The following is a 20,206-nucleotide window of genomic DNA, read 5'->3' on the forward strand; positions in this document are numbered from 1 at the left end:
ATCTTAAAGTGACAGTGTACCTAATTGTGAGGTTTTCTTTAATGAACGTGCTTCCCTGAAATGGACCATAAGCGAGGGCTAGGTGACCCATTTTCCATTCACAAACTCTCACCGTGTATTTTTTGATTGGGTAAATAATGTTAGCTTGAATTTTATTATTTTATCAATGTGTTTTGTTGAAATCAGTAAATGACAAATCGCTAGCAGAACGGTCCCTTTCCACGGTAACGCCCTTTTCCAAGATTACGCCCTGGTCACGCAGTCTGCAGAGACCCGTCACCCCTCTCTCTTTTTCCTCAGCAATATGCCAATCAATGGTGCCTCTAATAAGAAAATGCGATGTGTATCGATGAAAGCTTTATTATGAACTCATAGTATTCTAGGGATTTATTCTCTCAACTGCCCCATCCGTCCGTCCATCCATCCATCCATCCATCCATCCATCCATCCATCCATCCATCCATCCATCCATCCATCCATCCATCCATCCATCCATCCATCCATCCATCCATCCATCCATCCATCCATCCATCCATCCATCCATCCATCCATCCCACTTTACAAACTAGTTACTGCTGTATCAGATCAGGCGTACTGCGTACTCACCATCCTAATTAATGTCATGCAACCTGTCATCAGCCTGCCAAATTTAACAATTTTTAACTAGATTTTTTATTCACATAAATTATTATTGTCGAGTGACGTCAGTTTGAATCACTCAGTGAAGTTGGGATCCATATTTTCTTCTCGACTTTTCTTTTTCATGTTCACGGCCCACAGTTTCGCTCGCTGGTCGGAGGTCCGAAGACTCCGACTTCCCACCGTCATGGAATGCAGCACTCGTCCCTCGTTTTTTTCATAGTGATTGAATGACGTAAATTGTTTCTGGCTTTTTATCATATAGGCCTATTTTATACTCTGGTGTTTTGAAAACGCTGGACGTTTCTTGCCCACAGTTGGGTACATAAAATAGTTTTGCACGGATACTGCATCATTTTATTCACTATTTGTAGGTAACCTGCAGCTTGATGGAATTGCAGCTGGATAGAATTGACGCGTTAATTGGCTAACACCTCGAAGTTTAGCCGAGTGCGACTGAGTGTACTAGCTGGTATGGTCATATCAAGACGTAAATCGTGGCGTTTTCTTGGCCTGCTGATTCATTATTTCTATCATCTGTCTCTCATACAAACTTGTGAGGGATGGGAAGAGAGAAGGACGTGAAAGAAGACAGGAAGACCAAACACAAAGTTACGAAACTGAACATGAGGCCAAACGGCAATGAGGTTGCTGAAGCTGGGGGCGACAGGTGAGTAGTCTTGACCACAAATACATACAATGAAAGACACATTTTTTTTATGCATACATTAACCTCGATGTTTAACAACAATTAAAAATAATGGGAGGGAAACTGGACACATCGTAAAAATTGCACATTGGAAAGTGAATACAAGTGCGGTAAATATGCAAGGTTCCATGCCACCCGAGTGCATGTTTATGGCGTTCGATTTGTGCCAAAAACTCGAACGTATCGTCATGATATGTCATTTGACAAAGTATTGTTGCTAAGCGTCGCCTGACGATGTCGTCTCACTCAGCTTATGTTAAGAGACTGCGCAATCTGCCTGCACCCTCATTTACACACTGCACAATATCTTTACACTAAAACAAAGAGCTATATATGTGTACATTTGCAGTCTTTGTTTCAGTGCACAATTTCTTATTCTTTAATGGAAGCAGTAATTATATTTTTCTTGCAATTTTTGAGGCCTCGCACTCTTCCTCTCACTCTTTTTTTTTTTTTTTTTTAAATGCTATTTCTGTCTATGGTGGGGGAAACGTCCAAGTTGAATAACTGCATGAGCGGGCAGGACCGCATAAACTAATATTTAAAATTTATTCAAGTATAAATTCAGTTAGTGTTACAGTATAGTTGCAGTGGGACATTTCCTCAGGGAGTGTCCCTCCGTGCACTGCGAAAGGTAAGCCGTGGCCTCCCGGTGTAACAACACATAGCAAAAACGCTTGCAATGGCATTGTCTGGTGACACTTAACGACAGCACTTAAGCCAGTGGTGCTTAATCTTGTTGGAGGTACCGAACCCCACCAGTTTCATATGCGCATTCACCGAACCCCTCTTTAGTGAAAAATTCACCCCAAAAAATCAAATTCAAGACATTGATGTTTTTTACTGGTGCACAAAATGAGCCGTGCATGATCATCACCTTGTTCAAAGAACAAAACCAACACAATGCATGAACTCAACAAATTACATACCTGCAAATCAGTGTGCCTCTGCAGGACCAGTTCAGATATGCGTTATCACGAATTTACATGATAAATCAGGTGCGTTCGGATCTCCCCAGTGGAGGCTCTGCCGAACCCCTGAGACCGACGCACCAAACCCCTAGGGTTCGATAGAACCCAGATTAAGAACCACTGATTTAAGCATAGGCAGACAACAGGTACAATTGCAGAGTGAGATGACAGAGTAGGCTACAACCAGAGAATCGCATTTCTGAAGAAATTGCGTGTGCAGGCTAAGAGGCTGAATAAAGACTTGTGGAATAATATTGAATGATGTTAAATGACATCCAGTACAATGACTGAGATTGACTGAGATGAGCTGTTGAATTTTGAATTGTTCTAATTTCTCCCCAAATATTTTTTGCTGGTCATTTTCATTGAGAAAATGTTTTTTTTAATGCTTTTTGGTAAGTGTGTACAGGTTGAAGGGACAATATGAACAGTGTGACAGAGCGATTTGAATAGGTCAAAAAAATGTAGAATTAATAGGTGTAAAACCCAATAAATCATAAATGTTGAATATTTTTTTTGGTATTTTTTAATTTTTTAATTCTGAATTTTTATTATGTGAAAAATTTACTCCATGAGGGCATGCATTTGTTGAAATGCGAATGATGAGAATCGGTCAAAAAATGTAGACTTAGAGGAACAAAATCCAATGTATAATAATAAAGTGAATGGTGTAGAATAATGTGTGTGATAGATGCTTCTGTTTTCCTCAGTCATATAACAGATTTTTATCGTATGAACTACAACCTTTTGAATTTTTCTTTTCTCAAAAGAATACAATAAAGGCGCCGGGGTCATAATTACAACTCGGTGTCTTGTTTCTCAAGCGTGAAAAGGTTAGACAAAGAAGAAGCATGCAAGAGCTGCATGAAGAACCTCTTGCACGCTGCTTGACTAATTTGTGGCATTTTACTGCATTGTCTGACTAGAATATCAACCAGGTCAAGATACAAGCCTAACAACTGCTTTGGCTTTTTTTGTAAAGCAGAGTCATTAAATAGTCATCCAATACGTCAACTTAAAGCAAGTTTTTAATCAGATGCTTCAGTTCCAACTACTTGTTTTTCATATTCTTGAATTCCCATCTCTTAAATGTCTCCTCTTTTTCGTATGACCTGCAGTGCAAAGTCAACCAAATCTACAGAGAAAACTCCTAATGGAAAAATCAAGAAGGTAAAATCACCATTGCTCTCTTCTGTGGAACTCAAGGATTCCTTTTCATCATTATGAGGAAGCATGCTTATCAAGCTCAATGAACATTCAAAGTTAAACAGCTGCGGTTTTCTTAGAGGTACAAGTGTGTGCACTAGCTCTGATGCTATTTGACCTCTACTTAATTTCCTTTGTAATTACTAGAGTACATTTACACTAACCAGCTGCAATATTAAGTAGATCTACACAAGCCAATGTATTCTAATACTATCATTGAATTGCATTGCTCTCAAAGACAGCCTTGTCCGATACTGTTACTGATCAGGACTTGTCCCCATGGGTAACTGTGGCTGAGAAGAAATCCCAAATTTAATTTTTCCAGACCAGCAAAAGGATAGACAGGGATAAACTAATGAGTCTCACCTGTCTCAACCTATTCATGTCTGAGTTGCCCTTTAGCAAAATACCCAGATTAGCATACATCCCATGTCAATCAGCTCATGTAGCAAGTGTGTTTCATCGGTCTGCTGAGCTTTGATTTGTCTCCCTACAGATAAAAGCGCCAAAAACTGAGAAGCTGGAATCACCAAGCAATTTCAGGTAGAAATGAAATTTTAACGCCAGTGTTTCTTTAAGGCCCAGAAAATATCTGACAAGCCATGCTGAAATGATTGAACCTAAAATCTCATTTTTTTTCCCCCCATTCCTGGTTCATTTCTTTCATTTTGATATTCAAACAACTTGCACAAAATCCATCCACATTTTTTTCCCCCATTCCTGGTTCATTTCTTTCATTTTGATATTCAAACAACTTGCACAAAATCCATCCACATTTTATAGCGTGATTAATGTTTTCCCACAAAAATAATTATACCTGTATTAAGAGTGACATTTCAAAGACAGAATCGACTTATAAAACATTATTCGTATTTGTGGCTTCACATGTTTCTGTCCAATGGTTTAGGTAATAATTGAGCGAGTTCACACAGGGGGTAAGTTATGGTTACAATGAATGATTTGGTAATAAACATAAATTTGGGTAGAAATAAGAAAATGTGGGTATTGTCATAATACTAATTTTTTTTTACTCCTGTACTCTTCCTGCATATAGTACCTTGATGCTGAGATGGAAATTATGCTATGGCAAAAACCTAAAAGTACAATTGAAACACACTTGTTTTTGCTCCCATTTTTTGTGCGCTGGACAAAAAAAATCCCAACATACCCAAAAGGCCATTCCCTTTAAATATTCTTTACACATCTGTCTAAATGTGTTTGTGATCATTTCCCCTTTGTCTAGAATCAGACTCTAAATGGATGGTGTTTGTGTGCATGCATGTTTGTATTAGTAGTGAGCCAGATGATGGTAATTTCACTACAAAGAAGAAAGGAGTGAAAAGAAGAAGAACCAAAGATGAACCTGCAGATGTTCCCACCAGTGAAGCACTAAAGTAAGTCAGTGTCTGCAGCAATCTAAGGTGGTGAGTATCCTATAAAAGAAAGCACTGACTGACCTACTACTAAGACAGACTTGCCAAGAATTTAAGTTTTTTTCTAATAAAGTACATGGCAATTGGTCTATAAAATGGAACTACGTGTGTCACCTTTCTATTGGAATATTAACCAGTGCTGCACTACATTTAGGATACAATTTGACACCACTGTTGAACGGTTGGCAGAATTTTCATTTTTGTGCTACGGTAGGATTGTAATGGTACAAGTGGAAAACTACAAGACTAAATGGATTGCAATGGAGAGTGGGGTTATACAGAGCTTTGTGAGCTGTGCTTTCTTCCAGTGATGCAATATGTTAACTGTTGCAGTGTTTCTCAGTTGAGTCCTGGGAATGAAAGCAGTTTTATGGCAAGGATGTTTTTGACAGGATTAGACTATTCAAGCTAAGCAAGCCAAATTATATACAGGACATTGCCGATTGTATTTTTTTCCCCTTACAGGAATTCCTCCTCAACTAAAAGGTATACCATGATGTCTGCTGAATTGCACTGCCTCATTGTAAAATCATTTGATATTCTGTTTGTGTAGAAACGGCGGCAAACATAAAAAACGGCATCATTCAGAGGAAGAAAGCGATGGAGAACCTCTGAAAAAGCATGCTAAGAAAAAACCTAAAACGGTAAACCTGTCTCCTCGGCTTGATCTGTCACCAACAGTAATGTGTGAGTTATAAGATTGGTCAATGCTGGAGCGTATTGAATTCACCTTTTAAATGTGCTTTTCCGTACAGGATGTGAAGATAGAGGAAGGAGAGCAGCCGGTTTCCAAAAAGTCTAAGAAGACAAAGGAGGAGATTAAAGAAGCAAGAGAATTGAAGATTCGACAGAAGGAAGAGGAGGAACAGAAGCGCTGGCGATGGTTTGGAGATGCTGCTTTTCAGCCTGTCCTCATGTTTTTCTCGCTCTTGGGCTCGCTTTCTCTCTCACACATGCGCACACACACTTGGGCAATTAGAATTGTCAAATATATCCTCATATCACATCCATCAGGTGGGAAGAAGAGAAGTATGAAGCTGGGGTAAAATGGAGGTTTCTGGAACACAAAGGGCCCTATTTTCCACCTGACTACCAGCCCCTACCAGACAACGTTCACTTCTACTACAAAGGTAAGCGATCTGCCCAAGAGAATGTGCAAACATTTACCCAAGAAGAATCTCTCTTCTAAAAGTAATCAAACATTGTTGAAAAAAATGTGTAATATTGCTGTTTTGTTCAGTCTGTTAAAACAATGTCTTCAGGAAATTTTTCAGTCATCTGCATTGACCCTTAATCAGATAATCTTGTGATATTTTCTTCACCATTTGCATAATTTACAGTTCCGTTCGGCTACCCTGATTTCATTCACTTTTTGTTTACCTCATAAGCTCGCTTACACTGTATATATCGACTTTTAAAGACATTTTGAGAATTTTTCAAACTAAAACACCATACATTGATAAATATGCAAGAAGTTGCATCACTGTCAATACAAAAATAATGATTGTTTTTCCTAAAGGCCTGTTACACAAAGGGTGTAAGGGCGAAAAAAATACGATTTTAAAGATGAGTCAATTGAATTGTTCCACTTCCAAGTATATAGATGTGTATTGGTTTGTGTTTTTGCTGAAGAACGATATCTTAAAAGAAATGCTACATTCGACCCGGCTAATGCTACCCTACCATTAAATAGAAACAAATCATGCTTTGTTTTGTTTGTGGTTGTGCTCAGGTGAGCCAGTGAAGCTGAGCCTGGCAGCTGAGGAGGTGGCTGTGTTTTTTGCTCAGATGTTAGATCATGAATACACTACAAAAAAGGTTTTTCGGGAGAACTTCTTCAAATCTTGGAGACGGGTAAATATAAACTTGGGATTAAAAATGAATTCTCCACAATATGAACAATCCCGACAGTATATTTTGTACTGCTATCTTGTAATTCTTATATTTGATTGAGTCTAAATGTTCTTGAATCTAGTTTTGTCTCCCCTTTTAAGATGCTTACAAATACACTTTACACGAATTTTAAAAACTTAAAATGTGCATGACACTCCATATACTATGTTGAATTTCCCTATATCTGGTGAAGCTATTTTACTGCGTCATTCTAAAAAAAAAAAAGAAGAAATTGTGTCCCTCTAAATAGAAACCCCATAATAGAAACAGAAAAACATTTTGAAATTCATAAAACTTTACTGAGAATAAAAAGATAATCACCTGGTACAGGCATTTGCCTTTGTCAATCTATTATTCCTGCACATGTAACAGTAATGACATTTTAGAAAAATATGTCTCAAGCTTTGGCAAAGCCTGATTGGTGGATTTCTGCAGAAATGGCTCCTATTCTGGTTAGTTCTTGGTTTCTACAGAGAAACGCTACCTAGAGCTTTGACAGACTGCCCCCCGCCCCCGGTAGTTCCACACTTATTATTTGAATAAATGATGGAGGCCACTGTGCTCAATGGGAAGTTCAAAGCAGCCGAAATCTTTCTCGACCCTTATCCAAACAACTAACTCAAGGCAATCTTGTCTCGAAAGTCAAGGCTTCAACTTCATGTTTGGTTTGTGCAGTGACTTTTAATATGTACTGTCAATTTGATTGCTCTTTATTAACCGGTGTCTGCCAATCCAAACAAAAAAGTCCATTTCCCATCTCTGATCTGAGAACTCCAATTACGCTTGTAGAAACAGCTCGAGGAATATGAATGGCTATGAGTGAGCTCCAAAGGCTACAAACTGTTTTCTTCTACCGAAAAAAGAATTTTAATGGGGAAACTAGTGCATTCATTCATTTTAGATCAAGGCTGTAAACATACAAAATGGAAACAGGACAACACACCGAATACTTTTAAGATGTACAGTTACTTTCCCATGTCTGGTGGCATGTACTATTTAACTGCCTTACCGGTACATTGACAAATGTTGATAATACCTGCATGTTTTCCAGGTTTGCGTAAAATGTGACGTATGTTTTCTAAATATTGAAATGATGTGCAAGTAAGACTACCACCATTGACACTGCTGTCAGTCAGAGGTGTCTTTTGTGGAGGGGAAATGATGCGCCAAGCTTGGGGGCATATCATGCAGAATTAATTTTGCACTGCTTAGTGCTCAATGCACTTGAAAATATAATTTGTAGCAATGCATTGATATGCTAATCCATACAAGTAGCTTCTCTGCATATGAACAAATCCAATTAAACTGTTATATTAGAGGCGGAAAAAACTCTTCTCGCTCCACTGCCCTCAGTGCCCACCTCCTGTCGTTTGTCAGTCATGCTTAGATACGCTGACTGACTGGATGTCCATACAGCCACCGTGTTTTTCCAAGTGTACACTGTTAAGTATGTTACTCGACACTTGAGGTTTTGCATTTTTAAACTCCTTTGACCTCAGAGACTGCATTGGTGGAAATTGACGACAAAGATGATTAACTCATTAAAGTCCTCTTCAGTGTTTGTCACCAGTTTGGGGCAAGCCATTTGCTATACAGTAGTTGCTGTGTACTTTCCCACCTTATATGGTACATAAATCTCCTTCCATATAATCTAGTTGGTACAGCACAAACAGTTAACAAGTCCAGGTTGAAAAATAAGTCTGATTTGTTTTGGTAGCTTGGTTCTATCTTCTCCTTAGGCATTAATGGTATGTCCTGGTGTAAGATGTTTCATTAGGTTGCAATTGCGTGACTAACATGGAAAAGCACTTGAGCCCATTGCATAATGTGCTTCTGACTTATTAAAGGACAAAAAATGTATTTTCTCTTCAAAGAAAATTATCAAGGCAAAAATTTACTCTGTGTAACGTACATGTTCTATGCTGTCGACTGAAAATGACATCACTATTACTCAGGGCTGAGGTAACAACCAACTACGGCTCAGCTTTTTAGATATGTGGACAGAGTCCAAAGTTTTATATCTTTTTCTGGGTTTGACATTTTGATAAGTCCCACACGTCGCCATGACATTTTTTCAAGCCTAACTTCTTAGATAATCAAGAGTGTCCACCGAAAGCAAGCGTTTATTGATGCCAAGTTATAGCAGTCTCTTTTTAGAGGAAACTCTTTTGTGCAAAAAGCTCATCTCAACTGCCTAACATGCAAATGCGCCAGACTGCATATTCTTTAATATCTGTCACATTACAGTGTCACAAATGCTGCATGTTTCAAGGAAGTGTCAAAGATGGCTCTAGACACAGTTCCAATGTAATTGTTTTTGTGTTGAAATGATAATGACAACAAATCAATAAACCAGAGGGAGGCCATGCAACAATAATGTCGTGTCAAACCTTTTTGCACTCAATCTTGTTTATTTTTCCCCATGCCCTTGTAACAGACTTGTCTGTAACAAATCTTTCACCTGTTATAGGAAATGACGCATGAGGAGCAGTTGTTGATTCAAGACCTTGACAAATGTGATTTTGGAGAGATTCATGCAATGCATAAAGCCAAGGTAGAGGAAAAGCGAAACTTAAGCAAGGAGGAAAAACTGGTAAGATTACGTTCTAATATGTGTGAGCATCGGCAAGACGTGTTGGTATTAAGTGTCTATGCCACAGTTTCTATCATTTGGCTTTTGGGTGCGTGTTGTGCAGGTTTTGAAAGAGGCCAATCAGAAGATAGTGGAAGAGTTTGGCTACTGTACGCTCGACCACCACAGAGAGCGTATTGGTAACTTTAAGATTGAACCTCCAGGGCTGTTCAGAGGTAGAGGCGAGCATCCCAAACAAGGCAAGCTGAAGAAAAGGATCCAGCCTGAAGATGTCATAATCAACTGCAGCAGGTGAGAGAGAGGCCAAGTTTGTCCATGTGTGATATTAATTTGACGTAAATGAACGATGATGAACGACTTGACAGAAAGCTTAGTGATTGTAGTCGCTTTGTAAATCTGAGTGTCAGTCCTCGAGCTGTCCCATTCCCTTCTGAAAATCAAGCTCTTTTCTAAATCTACTAACACAAAGAGGTGAAGTATGATCATTTCTGGCAGATTTGAAAAGATAGAGCATTTGGTACATCTGAGAGGTTGCTTGCAAAACATTACGCTTGGTGTACTTTGTGATTCTTTCTTGCTCCGTTTGCCTCAGAGAATCCTGCATCCCCGTACCTCCTGCCGGCCATCATTGGAAGGAAGTCCGCCATGACAACACTGTGACATGGTTGGCCAGTTGGACAGAAAACATCCAGGGGAGCATTAAATATGTCATGCTGAATGCCAACTCCAAACTCAAAGTCAGTCTGGGAAAATCTTGTTTTTGTGTAACAGACATGAACAACACGCATTATGTTCTTAGACTTAGACTCAACTTTATTCATCCCTTGGAAGTACTCCCTCGAGAAATTCTGATTCCAGTAGCAAACACCTAAAAACAGAACAAAACTGAATAGTGCACATGCAATAAATAGTCGAGCAATAAATCAATCGAGCATTGAGTAATAAACTACTGTAGATTTTGTTAGTAAATGAACTATTTGCAGTAGTTTCTTTGTTTTTTTTCGGTTGCTGTTTGTCTTTTTGACTCTTTACCAACATTGGTTGTCTACTCTTTTGCATTACTTTCTTGGATTGCAGGGTGAAAAGGACTGGGAGAAATATGAGGTTGCTCGCAAACTTAAGCAGCATGTGGATGGCATCCGTGAACAGTACCTTATTGATATGAAGTCCAAAGAGATGCGTATTCGACAGAGAGCTGTGGCCCTCTACTTCATTGACAAGGTCTGATTATGTATGAATCAATTAATGCAAATAGCAAGTTCTCCATTATTACGCACCGTTAAGATGCTTATCACACGGGTCTTTCTTAACACTCGGTCTGATTGGAAGACACATGAGCATATGGAAAAATCCATCTGTGTGTGTCTGGATAACCTTTTCTGCCTTCTCACGTACAATACAATGCCCTTTGCAAGGACAATATTTGATTGTACGTAAACTTTCTTTCCTCCTGTGTTTCCATCTCCTACAATTTCCTTATTGGCTTTTTGGAAGTTTTGTTTCCTGCCCACAGGGTGCAGTTTAGGCAATTTCAGTACATACTACTGGTGTATTTACAATTGTCATATCAAAGATACTAAATATTTCGGCATTTCCAAATGCTACATATTTTGGACAGGTAAGGAGTGTAAACCTCTAATAGTCTGTTGGTCTTGTAAATGTGTTAAAGGGGAAGTCAAGTCACAAATTTTCTTGACAATAGAATGTGCTGTGCGCCCCCCACTAGTCTAAGAATGCATTCTGATGAACATTTCTTCAGTGAAATATGAACTAACCTGTTTTGACCTAATTACGACACCCATGGGGACAAGCGGTACGGACGGACGGACGGACGGACGGACGGACGGATGGATGGAGGAAAAAAAAGTAAAACTGCCTAAGGGCTCATGTAGTGACCCATCATGGCGCACCTGTTTTCTGGGTTTGGTCATGTGACATTCGCAAGCCTTTAGGCACTCTGATGTCGATTTCAGTTGACAGCGAGTCACAAAATGGCCACACCACTAAAGAGAAGAAAAAAAAAGTATGACTTGATTTCCCTGTAAAGCTCTGCATGTTGTTGGTTTTACTGGCAAATGCTTGTTCTGAATGTTTGTACTGAAGATGAAAGCATCCCTACTGTGGATTTGATATTGATCTCTTCATTTTTTGACCTGGAAAAGCTGGCGCTGAGAGCTGGTAATGAAAAGGAGGAGGGAGAGACGGCAGACACAGTGGGCTGCTGTTCACTACGTGTTGAGCACATCACACTCCATAAGCAGCTGGATGGCAACGAATGTGTAGTGGAATTTGATTTCCTGGGTAAAGATTCCATTCGCTATTACAACAAGGTCCCAGTCATCAGTAAGGTAAAGGAACAAAAGTCTTCACAACGTACAATACATACACACGTGTACACGCACTGACGCACATGCAAACTTTCTGATTTGTGACCAAGAAAAGAACAGTGTGAAGAAAAAAGATTTATCGTCTTGGTGTTCACAAGCATCTTGCAACTTTTGCTTGCCTGCTGTTTTTGTCTGATGAAAAGTACATCTGTTTTTCAGAAATTTGTGAGGGTTTTATTTTGTGTGCATGTTTTTCCCCACCCATACATTTAAACAGGCTAATGGACCCTCAAGTATTGTTGTATGCTTGGCAATCTGATATTTCTTTTACTGTATCTGGTTTTCTCTGTGCGCGTGAAATGAAACGAGCGCGTACAAAAGCAATATACTCGACAGGATGACTTGGTTTCCTGCCAAATAGCGAACCTCATTCTCAGGAAATGTGAGATTGCTAAATGTCACTCTGAATTGTAAACATTTCTATTTGTGAAACCAGTGAGTCAGAAATGCACAGGATGGTATTCCTCTGGTATGCCTTATCTATGCATTTAAAATTGAAGGGTAATGTCATGCAGCACAAGCTGGGAGCTCAGATGACCCTGCGTTTTAATTTGGGAGGTTGTCTTGGCACACAAGCTGCAAATTGGAGAATCGTATCATTATGCAACTGTTAACATAAAACTTTCTAAGACTGTTTTTCCTTTGCCAGGCATTTAAGAATCTTAAGATTTTCATGGAAAACAAGGACCCTGGCGATGAGCTCTTTGACCGCCTCACTGTAAGTGTCCCGAGTTTCCTTTCTGTCCCTCTTTCTCTCAAGTTTTTGTAATTTATAGAACTTTAATTGAAAGAACTCAAGACTCCATAATTTCTTCATATAAATATCACTTTTCAGTCTGTCGTAGAGTGGCAGGCAACAGATTTCAACGGTTTCTCCACCGTTAGGACACAGAGCTTGTCAGGATTAGTCATTTGTCATATAAAGGCATAACCGAGGCTAACAGATTGTCTTGACTGCGAGGCCAGGGATCTCCAGTTTAGTATTAATTCTTGTAGTGTAGTAATGCTGACAACCCGCAGACAGGTGACCCTGTGTTAAGTGCTTGGACTGTTGCGGAGCACATTAGTTTCTGTAGCGCAACAGAGCCGGAGGTGAGAGCAGATACAACAGTTGACATTTTGTAGCAAAATACGTAGTTAAATGAAGCTGAAAGAAAATCAATTAGATAGGCTCAAGAGGGTCTGCCAGCCCGCTACCTCTATCTTGTGGAAAAGGAAAAAGACGAGACAGGATTAGATAGGGGACAATTGGCAGCAAAAGTGCACTGCTTATGTTGTGCAGCCTTCGGCCTGTTCGAAAATGTCAAGTTGTGTTGGAGGTGGCAAGGTAATGGCTGCTTTGGGCAGATTGTTTGATTGACACGCCGAAAGGTCAGGTCACGCAAAAAGCGGACAGTGAGGGGAGTGGAGGAGTAAGAAATGTTATATGATGGCCGGACTAAAAGAGGAATGAGAGAAGGGATGTCGAAGGGTCAAGAGCAGCCCAAAATCCGATTGACTGTTTATTACTCTAAGTCGTAACAGTGACTAGATTGGGGTTAGTATGGTAAGATTACTCTCAACTGCATGTAAATATGAAATGCAACTGCTGCTAGAATTTCCCTTTACTTCAATCTATGGCCACGTTACCAACATAAGTATATTGAAAGGGGTTTGTGCCGATTTAGAAAATGCTTCCATCCAGCTGATCTGAAACTCTTCATACCCTTATGAGGGACGCTGGCGTGCTTATGCAGTCTTTGACTTTCACCACCAGCCCAAACGTGTAGTTTGAGTTCCAATTGACGCACGCACACACACACACGTCAAACAACTCAAAATGACTACGCTGATTTAAATCAAGATGTTTGCTTTGACCTATGTCTATAGTGGCCATCATTAAATATTTCCTATTACATTACATATATGCAATAAGGATGGATTTGCCAGCAGCACGTTAGAGATTCTCAAAACCCTCATTAGCATGGCCAATGATGGGTTGGCTCCCTCATTAGTAAGGTAGAAGCTGCAGTAGCCGTGTGCCGGTGTCCTTCATCATGTGAATGCACATGTATGTTTACATGTCCATTCACAGGCATGGTCGATTTAATAGGCTCACATTCATCCAAAAGTGTGGCCTCAGTGTGGCCCGGTGCTGGACCCGCTTTGATTAAACCAAGCTTCATCATTATTGCAATCTTCATCTGAATAATTTATTCTTTTGCCAGACCTGTAATGACCCACAAGTGAATGTTAGCACGGGGGCATTGCAGCCTTTCATCCCTGCTGCGGTGTTGAGGCTCCAGCCAATGGCTGGCTGCTGCCTATAACACATCAAACTTGTTATGATACCACCACACTGCCAGAGGGTGGAAGGTCTAATGAACTTTTTTTAAATGAAATACTATGTATGACTGGGTGCAGAATAGACGTGGGTTCTAAATACCACAGTGCCACCCAGTGGTAGTAAAGAGATATTCCATTTGTATAATGACCGTACGTACCTTTTAGTCAAATGATATATTTGATCCGTCTCTTGTTTCTGTTTTATTTCTCCCCATGACAGACCACAATGTTAAATAAGCATCTGAGTTCCCTCATGCCAGGTCTGACTGCAAAGGTTTTCAGGACATACAATGCCTCGACCACTCTGCAGCAGCAACTGAAAGAACTCACAAATGGTACTCAAAGATGTTCTAAACACATATAAACCTAACCAATATATTTGCTTTTCTCTGAGTTGGTACCAGCACCCTGTTGGTACATTTTGTGTCAATTATTCACAAATGGCATGATTATTACACCTTGCTTAAAAGTCATAAATACATTACATACAAAATACTATTTTATTCATACGCTGGTTTCAATTTAAATTCAAATGTGATCATGGATACGTATTTACCTACCAGTCCATGTGGCAGTTTATGTTCTAAAGAACACTGATGTCACTCCGCCTTTCCATTTAGACAGCTTGACCTTCACAGTTTACCATTCAGATACTTATTAGTGGGTTGAATCCTTTTGCGTGATATATAGCCTCCCACTTAATACTTTGACCTAAGTCATAGTTTCCTCAAGATGGGCTATCTGCAATCTACTCTACCCACCACGGTAGAAGAGATCTAGTCGATTTCAGTGCCGTGAAATTCTGAATGCTTGTATGATTTTTGTGAGCAGATAGTTCAGCTGGCGGTAATTAAACCAGCAGTCCCCCAATTAGATTGCAGTGAATGACAGTGATACTCATCGCAATTGTCTAAATGCAAATTATTATTCCGTCACCCTCCACAGACTCAATGGTCAATGATGCAGAGAAACTTCTCGGCTACAACAGAGCGAACAGGGCGGTTGCAATCCTCTGTAACCATCAGCGGGCGCCGCCAAAGACCTTTGAACAGTCTATGGCCAACCTGCAGGCCAAGGTAAGTTTTTTTTGTACAAGTGTACTAGTTTATGGCATATTCATAGGGTGGAGGCAACATTTTCTGTTACCGTTGTTACGTACAATTTCTTGTCACGAGTGGCATTTCACTATATAATTTTTTTTAATTTTCAGACAGGTGTCAACTATTTTTTTTTTGTTAAATGAATGTAATTACTGCATATTTAAACTGGCAGTATATTAATTGTCACAAAAACAGAGGTACTTGTGGCATGTGAAGCATAGAGGGTGACACGAGTGGGTTTTCATTTTCGCCCCACTCTCAATACAAAAAAAATCATGTCCTGTCCTGCTGGAAAAAGAATCCTGCCCTATGTACTATTTTGGAGGTCAGCTACATAAAAAATAAATCCATTCTCCGAACCCCCCGCCGCTACTGGATAATCCTGCTCCCTCGAAATTCTCATTCTGTACGGTCCAGATCCCTGTATTAAAGGGAAAGGTGACTCCCGCGTTGTGGGAATCCCTCAGGATTTCCCAAAAATATCAGCCTCTAGCAAAGCTTGTGGCTGCATCATAATGACAACACTCCTGCTCACAAGGCCCTGAGCATCTCACAGTTCCTGACTGAGAACGTTGCTGAAGCAAACTTTCTACTCACCTGACCTGGCTCCATGGAATTGTTAGACTCAAGTTCAAGGGCAGAGCAGTTTGGATTTGAAATGTGACTTTTGTGACACCAGTTCTAGAACTTTGCTGACCCATTGTGTATCACAACTGTCTTTCAGATTACTTCAAGAAAAGAGCAACTGGCACTTGCCAAGACGGAGCTGGAGCAAGCTAAGAAGGATGCAAAGGTTAAAGGCAGCTCAGACCCCAAGCTGCAGATGTATGTATTGCACTTAAAAAGAGACGGCTTTACTGGGTTACCAGGATGGGTTTAAGAAAAAATAAATAAGTTTTTTTTTTTTTTTTTTTTTTGTGACTACTGAAGCAGGAATATGAGGGTCCAGTATATTTTAGTACTTCATATCACCTCGTTGAGTTTTTCATATCCATAATCAGCCAACTTGGCCTGCTGCCCATTGTTCAATAGCTCATTAACAAAACTTTCGTGATAATTATTTTAAGATTTTTCTGATCAGCGGTAGAATTCCTGAAAATGAAGTATTATTGTGATTTGTCTCTGATCCATACTACTCAGACTGGTGGAGAAGAAGAAAGCAGCTGTGAAGCGCTGTTCGGAGAGTCTTCTGAAGCTGGAAGTCCAGGCCACCGATCGAGAGGAGAACAAGCAGATTGCACTGGGTACCTCCAAGCTTAACTATCTGGATCCACGCATCAGTGTGGCCTGGTGAGTGCATGAGGCAACCATTCAAATTGATAGCGAGATGGCAAAATTACATTGGGACACCTTACAATCGACAGTGCCTGCAAGAGCCAATTATTAAAAGAGCCAAAGTTATAACTGTTATGTGACGATTTTTATTATTGCTCATTTGTTATCTCACCTTAAACTGGCAATGATTATAATTAATGTATCCAGTCAAGCATCTGAACTAGTAAATAGCAGTTGTTAATTAGGCAGAAAGTGTGTCCTAGCTGTAAATGAATAGGATAAACTGATTTGATTGTTTAGCACACCATGTCAAGTTGCTTCTATTAACGATTATTGAAGGATGGCAGTAATGAATGCTTTTCAGATTGTCTAGATTTTTGAGGCAAAGGCATGTTGCACTTCAAACCCAATTTGTTCATATTGAATTTTGCTGAAAGTAGTATGACTATGTATTTCTTGTACTTTTTTCAGGTGCAAAAGAATGGGGGTGCCAATTGAAAAAATCTACAATAAGACCCAGAGGGACAAGTTTGCCTGGGCAATTGACATGACAGAGACAAACTTTGAGTTCTGAATATTTACTTGGACAGTTTTATTTGCGCAAATGCAATTAAGGGACCTCTGTCGTTAACATTCAGTAGTTTAATGTTACATTCATAGTATTCTCTCTGGCTGTTTTTTTTTTTTTCCTCTCCATGCAGTGTTGGGACATGACCAATGATTGCTTGATGTTTTGGCAGGTTTGCTTTGTTTGGCACTTTATTCATTAGATTACTGTAGTGTTATGTTTGTACAGTTTTGTTTGCATTCATCCGAATAAAGGTTCCTATTGTGCATTTAAGTGCCAAGTGTGTTTCAGTTGAACACAGTTTATTAGGATTAAATATTAAACAGAGTGAACATGTATCGATTGCATTGTAAAATGGTTGTTTACAAAAAGCACCTCCTGATTATATTTAAAAGCACCTAGCACAAAATATATACTATGCAATTCAACAGCATTTTAGTCAATATATTTAATAGAAGAAAACCTGTTAAGAGGGAATGCATCTCACCGCTGTTGAACAGTGGCTGTCAAATAATGCAAGCATCAGATTAATTTCCTGTCTTCGAAAGGCAGTTCTTAAAATCTATCAGCCCACAGTGTGATGTCATCATGACAGGCCTGGACAACAGTAACTCCCATCAGCCAGCATTTCATTTCACAAGAATCTATTACAATATAGGACAACATCCCTGTCAGTGCACAAACTGCATTAATTTGTATCTTTGCAGAACTAAAATTTGAACAGGCAGAACACTATTCTATCTTACAAATAACGTTCTATTTGTCTTCGTTTCACCACAAACATTTCTCACAATAGTCAATATATGTATATAAAAAAAACATCACACAAGTCAATGTCATTATCAGGACTGGAATTCCGCTGCTCCAGTACCTAGAATGCAGCGTATTGTCTCTGGAGCTGTGGGGAACACACAAGTGTTTACTTAGTAATACATAAACAGGACATCACATAATTGGTCATTTGATTTATATGCAAATATCGTTTCGTCGGGCTCAATCCTAATATTGTAAAAATGACAACTTTTTAAGAAATCAAAACGCCAGCCCAGAAACCACATTGTTCAAGCTGTATTACGTCTTACTGTATCTTGCTATCATGTAGGTCTGTCACCATTTAATATTTTTAGAACCGATTATCGATTTCTTTGATTGAATAATCTGATACAATTTCATTTGCATGTTTTCCTGGATTACTGTGCATTAACCAATTATTTTTGTTTATTTGGTATTTAGAATGGAAAAAATGGCTTACTTTCATGTGGAGCCTTGACCTTCTTTCGGCTTTTCCGGTATGGCCCCATTTTCTTCTACGCCTGCCTGTGTCATCAGGTCAGCAATGTTCTTCTCCAAGTCATCAATCCGCGTGCTCATCTCATCAAGTAAAGAGGCAAGTTAAGGTAAACTATATCAATGACTCTTAGGTGAAATGATTGCCTTCATCACACTCTGCATTCATGTCTACAAATTAGATGGAAGTATGAGGACACTAGTATGATCATTTGCATCATTAATGCCCTGGCGTACAATAAATACTAGCTTCATATTCAGTCCATTAAACACATTTCAATGATAATTTGAAATTAGGATATTCCTTCCAATGATTTGGTCCGACATGGTCTGGAACTTGTCTTGCATTTGTTGCAGCAAAGTTTGGACCTGGAAAACAATCAGCAATAATCGATCCATCTATTTTCCATAGCGCTTGTCCCCAGGGGGGTCGCGGGAGTGCTGGAGCATATCCCAGCAGTCATCGGGCAGTAACCCCCTGAACTGGTTGCCAGAAAATCGCATGGCACACAGGGAACAACCACAATCAGCAATAATAAAATTAATTTCCATATTACCAGAGTCACACCTGAGCAACGTAATGGCCTAGTTTCCATCCCCCTTTTTGGAAGCCATGCAATTACAGTGGAACTGCTTTAAAAAAAAAAAATGCCACCGGACGCTTCAGACACCGGAGAGTAAAGGACCACATGTCTGTAACATGGATATGCGGAAATATGAAAGTCCAACCTCTCTACTCAGAGTGATTAAGAGATAGTGGCATGCTTTACATGCCGCTTGCAAAATATTTCATCTCAAGCTTCAATATTCTATTTCTCTTGCCTTCTACTGCTCGTTCCCATTCATACTAAATGGAGAGTAAGGCCTCATTCAAGTGGTCGCTTTTCCCAGTCACCGGCATGTTGTCCTCACTACCCGGCGTCCGAAGCCTTTCAGCGGCTTTCTGAAGGAGAAAATCTCAATTGAAATGCGAAGGTGCATGTTTTTCTTAACATCAAACCAAACTAAAATAAGCAAACATAGGAGATGATGCCTTATTAAATCATAAACCACACTGCATACTCTAGTTCAGGGGTCACCAAATCCGCTCTATCGAGAGCCCCTATTTATTGAAGTCAATAATGTAATGTTTTAGACAAATGTGTTCGCGTACGGCAAGAAAAAGAGCCAAACAACGTGGAGGTTTGGGAGGAAGCCTCTTGGAATCGTTTCCATGGCAATCTTCAGACTAACCCATCCGCTACTAACAAACTTAATTTTTATGTATTCTGTATTACGATAAAATAGTTACCGTGTTTAGTATACCCTACACCCACTAAATAATGTATTATTAAAAATAATAAATTTAAGACCCTAAACACGATTTTGCAGCCCCTTGTAGCCACTAATAACCATGCGAATTTATAACACGTTATGACCGCTAAATAGGTAATTGAAATACACGTCATATATTTGTATACAACTTGAGTAACAGTTCAAAGACTGTAACACACTGGCTAGCCAGCTGCGATAGCTTTGTTAACCAGCTTGAGCTAAGCTGGTGTAGCTAACGCAAGCTTGCTTTCAAGGCTTACGACTCACCACGTTTGTAAAGTCCTGAACGGACTTGGGATCCGTCTCGGCCATTGACAGTTGGGAATAAATATCTAAAACCCTAAAGGTCAGGTTGTAATTTACACAAAATGATCTTGTCTTGCTCGGAATGGATACTGGCTAGCAATCCGTTTGCACAAGCCACTGCGTAGTCAGCTGTTCCGCTCAAGAAAATGAAATCACGCGAGAGTTCACAGCGCCACCCAAAGGAATGTGGGACTTTGTGT

General features: G+C 39.6%; 2 protein-coding genes across 5 annotated transcripts; one reads left to right on the forward strand and one right to left on the reverse strand.

Annotated features, from left to right (window-relative positions):
• Positions 1 to 9: 9 nt before the first annotated feature.
• zgc:173742 (DNA topoisomerase I, mitochondrial) lies at positions 10 to 17,367 on the forward strand. 4 transcript variants are annotated; one of them, XM_049722758.2, is made up of 22 exons: positions 10 to 130; positions 1,014 to 1,111; positions 1,201 to 1,309; positions 3,438 to 3,489; positions 4,022 to 4,068; positions 4,818 to 4,919; positions 5,424 to 5,444; positions 5,512 to 5,602; positions 5,714 to 5,841; positions 5,973 to 6,088; positions 6,691 to 6,812; positions 9,322 to 9,444; positions 9,548 to 9,735; positions 10,037 to 10,181; positions 10,522 to 10,665; positions 11,607 to 11,792; positions 12,481 to 12,549; positions 14,377 to 14,491; positions 15,102 to 15,232; positions 15,981 to 16,081; positions 16,397 to 16,546; positions 17,003 to 17,367. In XM_049722758.2, the coding sequence occupies exons 3-22, from the start codon at positions 1,203 to 1,205 to the stop codon at positions 17,103 to 17,105; spliced, it is 2,241 nt and encodes a 746-aa protein (XP_049578715.1). In that variant the 5' UTR covers positions 10 to 130; positions 1,014 to 1,111; positions 1,201 to 1,202; the 3' UTR covers positions 17,106 to 17,367. The 4 variants fall into 4 exon arrangements, with proteins under 4 accessions (XP_049578715.1, XP_049578716.1, XP_049578718.1 ...); XM_049722759.2 differs by lacking the exon at positions 10 to 130 and having other exon boundaries at positions 682 to 1,111; positions 4,821 to 4,919; XM_049722761.2 differs by lacking the exons at positions 10 to 130; positions 5,424 to 5,444 and having other exon boundaries at positions 686 to 1,111; positions 4,821 to 4,919.
• On the reverse strand, positions 17,368 to 20,161 carry hsbp1b (heat shock factor binding protein 1b). Its single transcript, XM_049722777.2, has 4 exons — positions 19,968 to 20,161; positions 18,689 to 18,755; positions 18,352 to 18,478; positions 17,368 to 17,997 (listed from the first exon to the last, which is right to left on the reverse strand). The coding sequence occupies exons 1-3, from the start codon at positions 20,010 to 20,012 to the stop codon at positions 18,354 to 18,356; spliced, it is 237 nt and encodes a 78-aa protein (XP_049578734.1). The 5' UTR covers positions 20,013 to 20,161; the 3' UTR covers positions 17,368 to 17,997; positions 18,352 to 18,353.
• Between the last annotated feature and the right edge of the window lie 45 nt (positions 20,162 to 20,206).

This window comes from Syngnathus scovelli, chromosome 6 (assembly GCF_024217435.2).
Source record: "Syngnathus scovelli strain Florida chromosome 6, RoL_Ssco_1.2, whole genome shotgun sequence".
NCBI classification, from domain to species: Eukaryota; Metazoa; Chordata; class Actinopteri; order Syngnathiformes; family Syngnathidae; genus Syngnathus; species Syngnathus scovelli.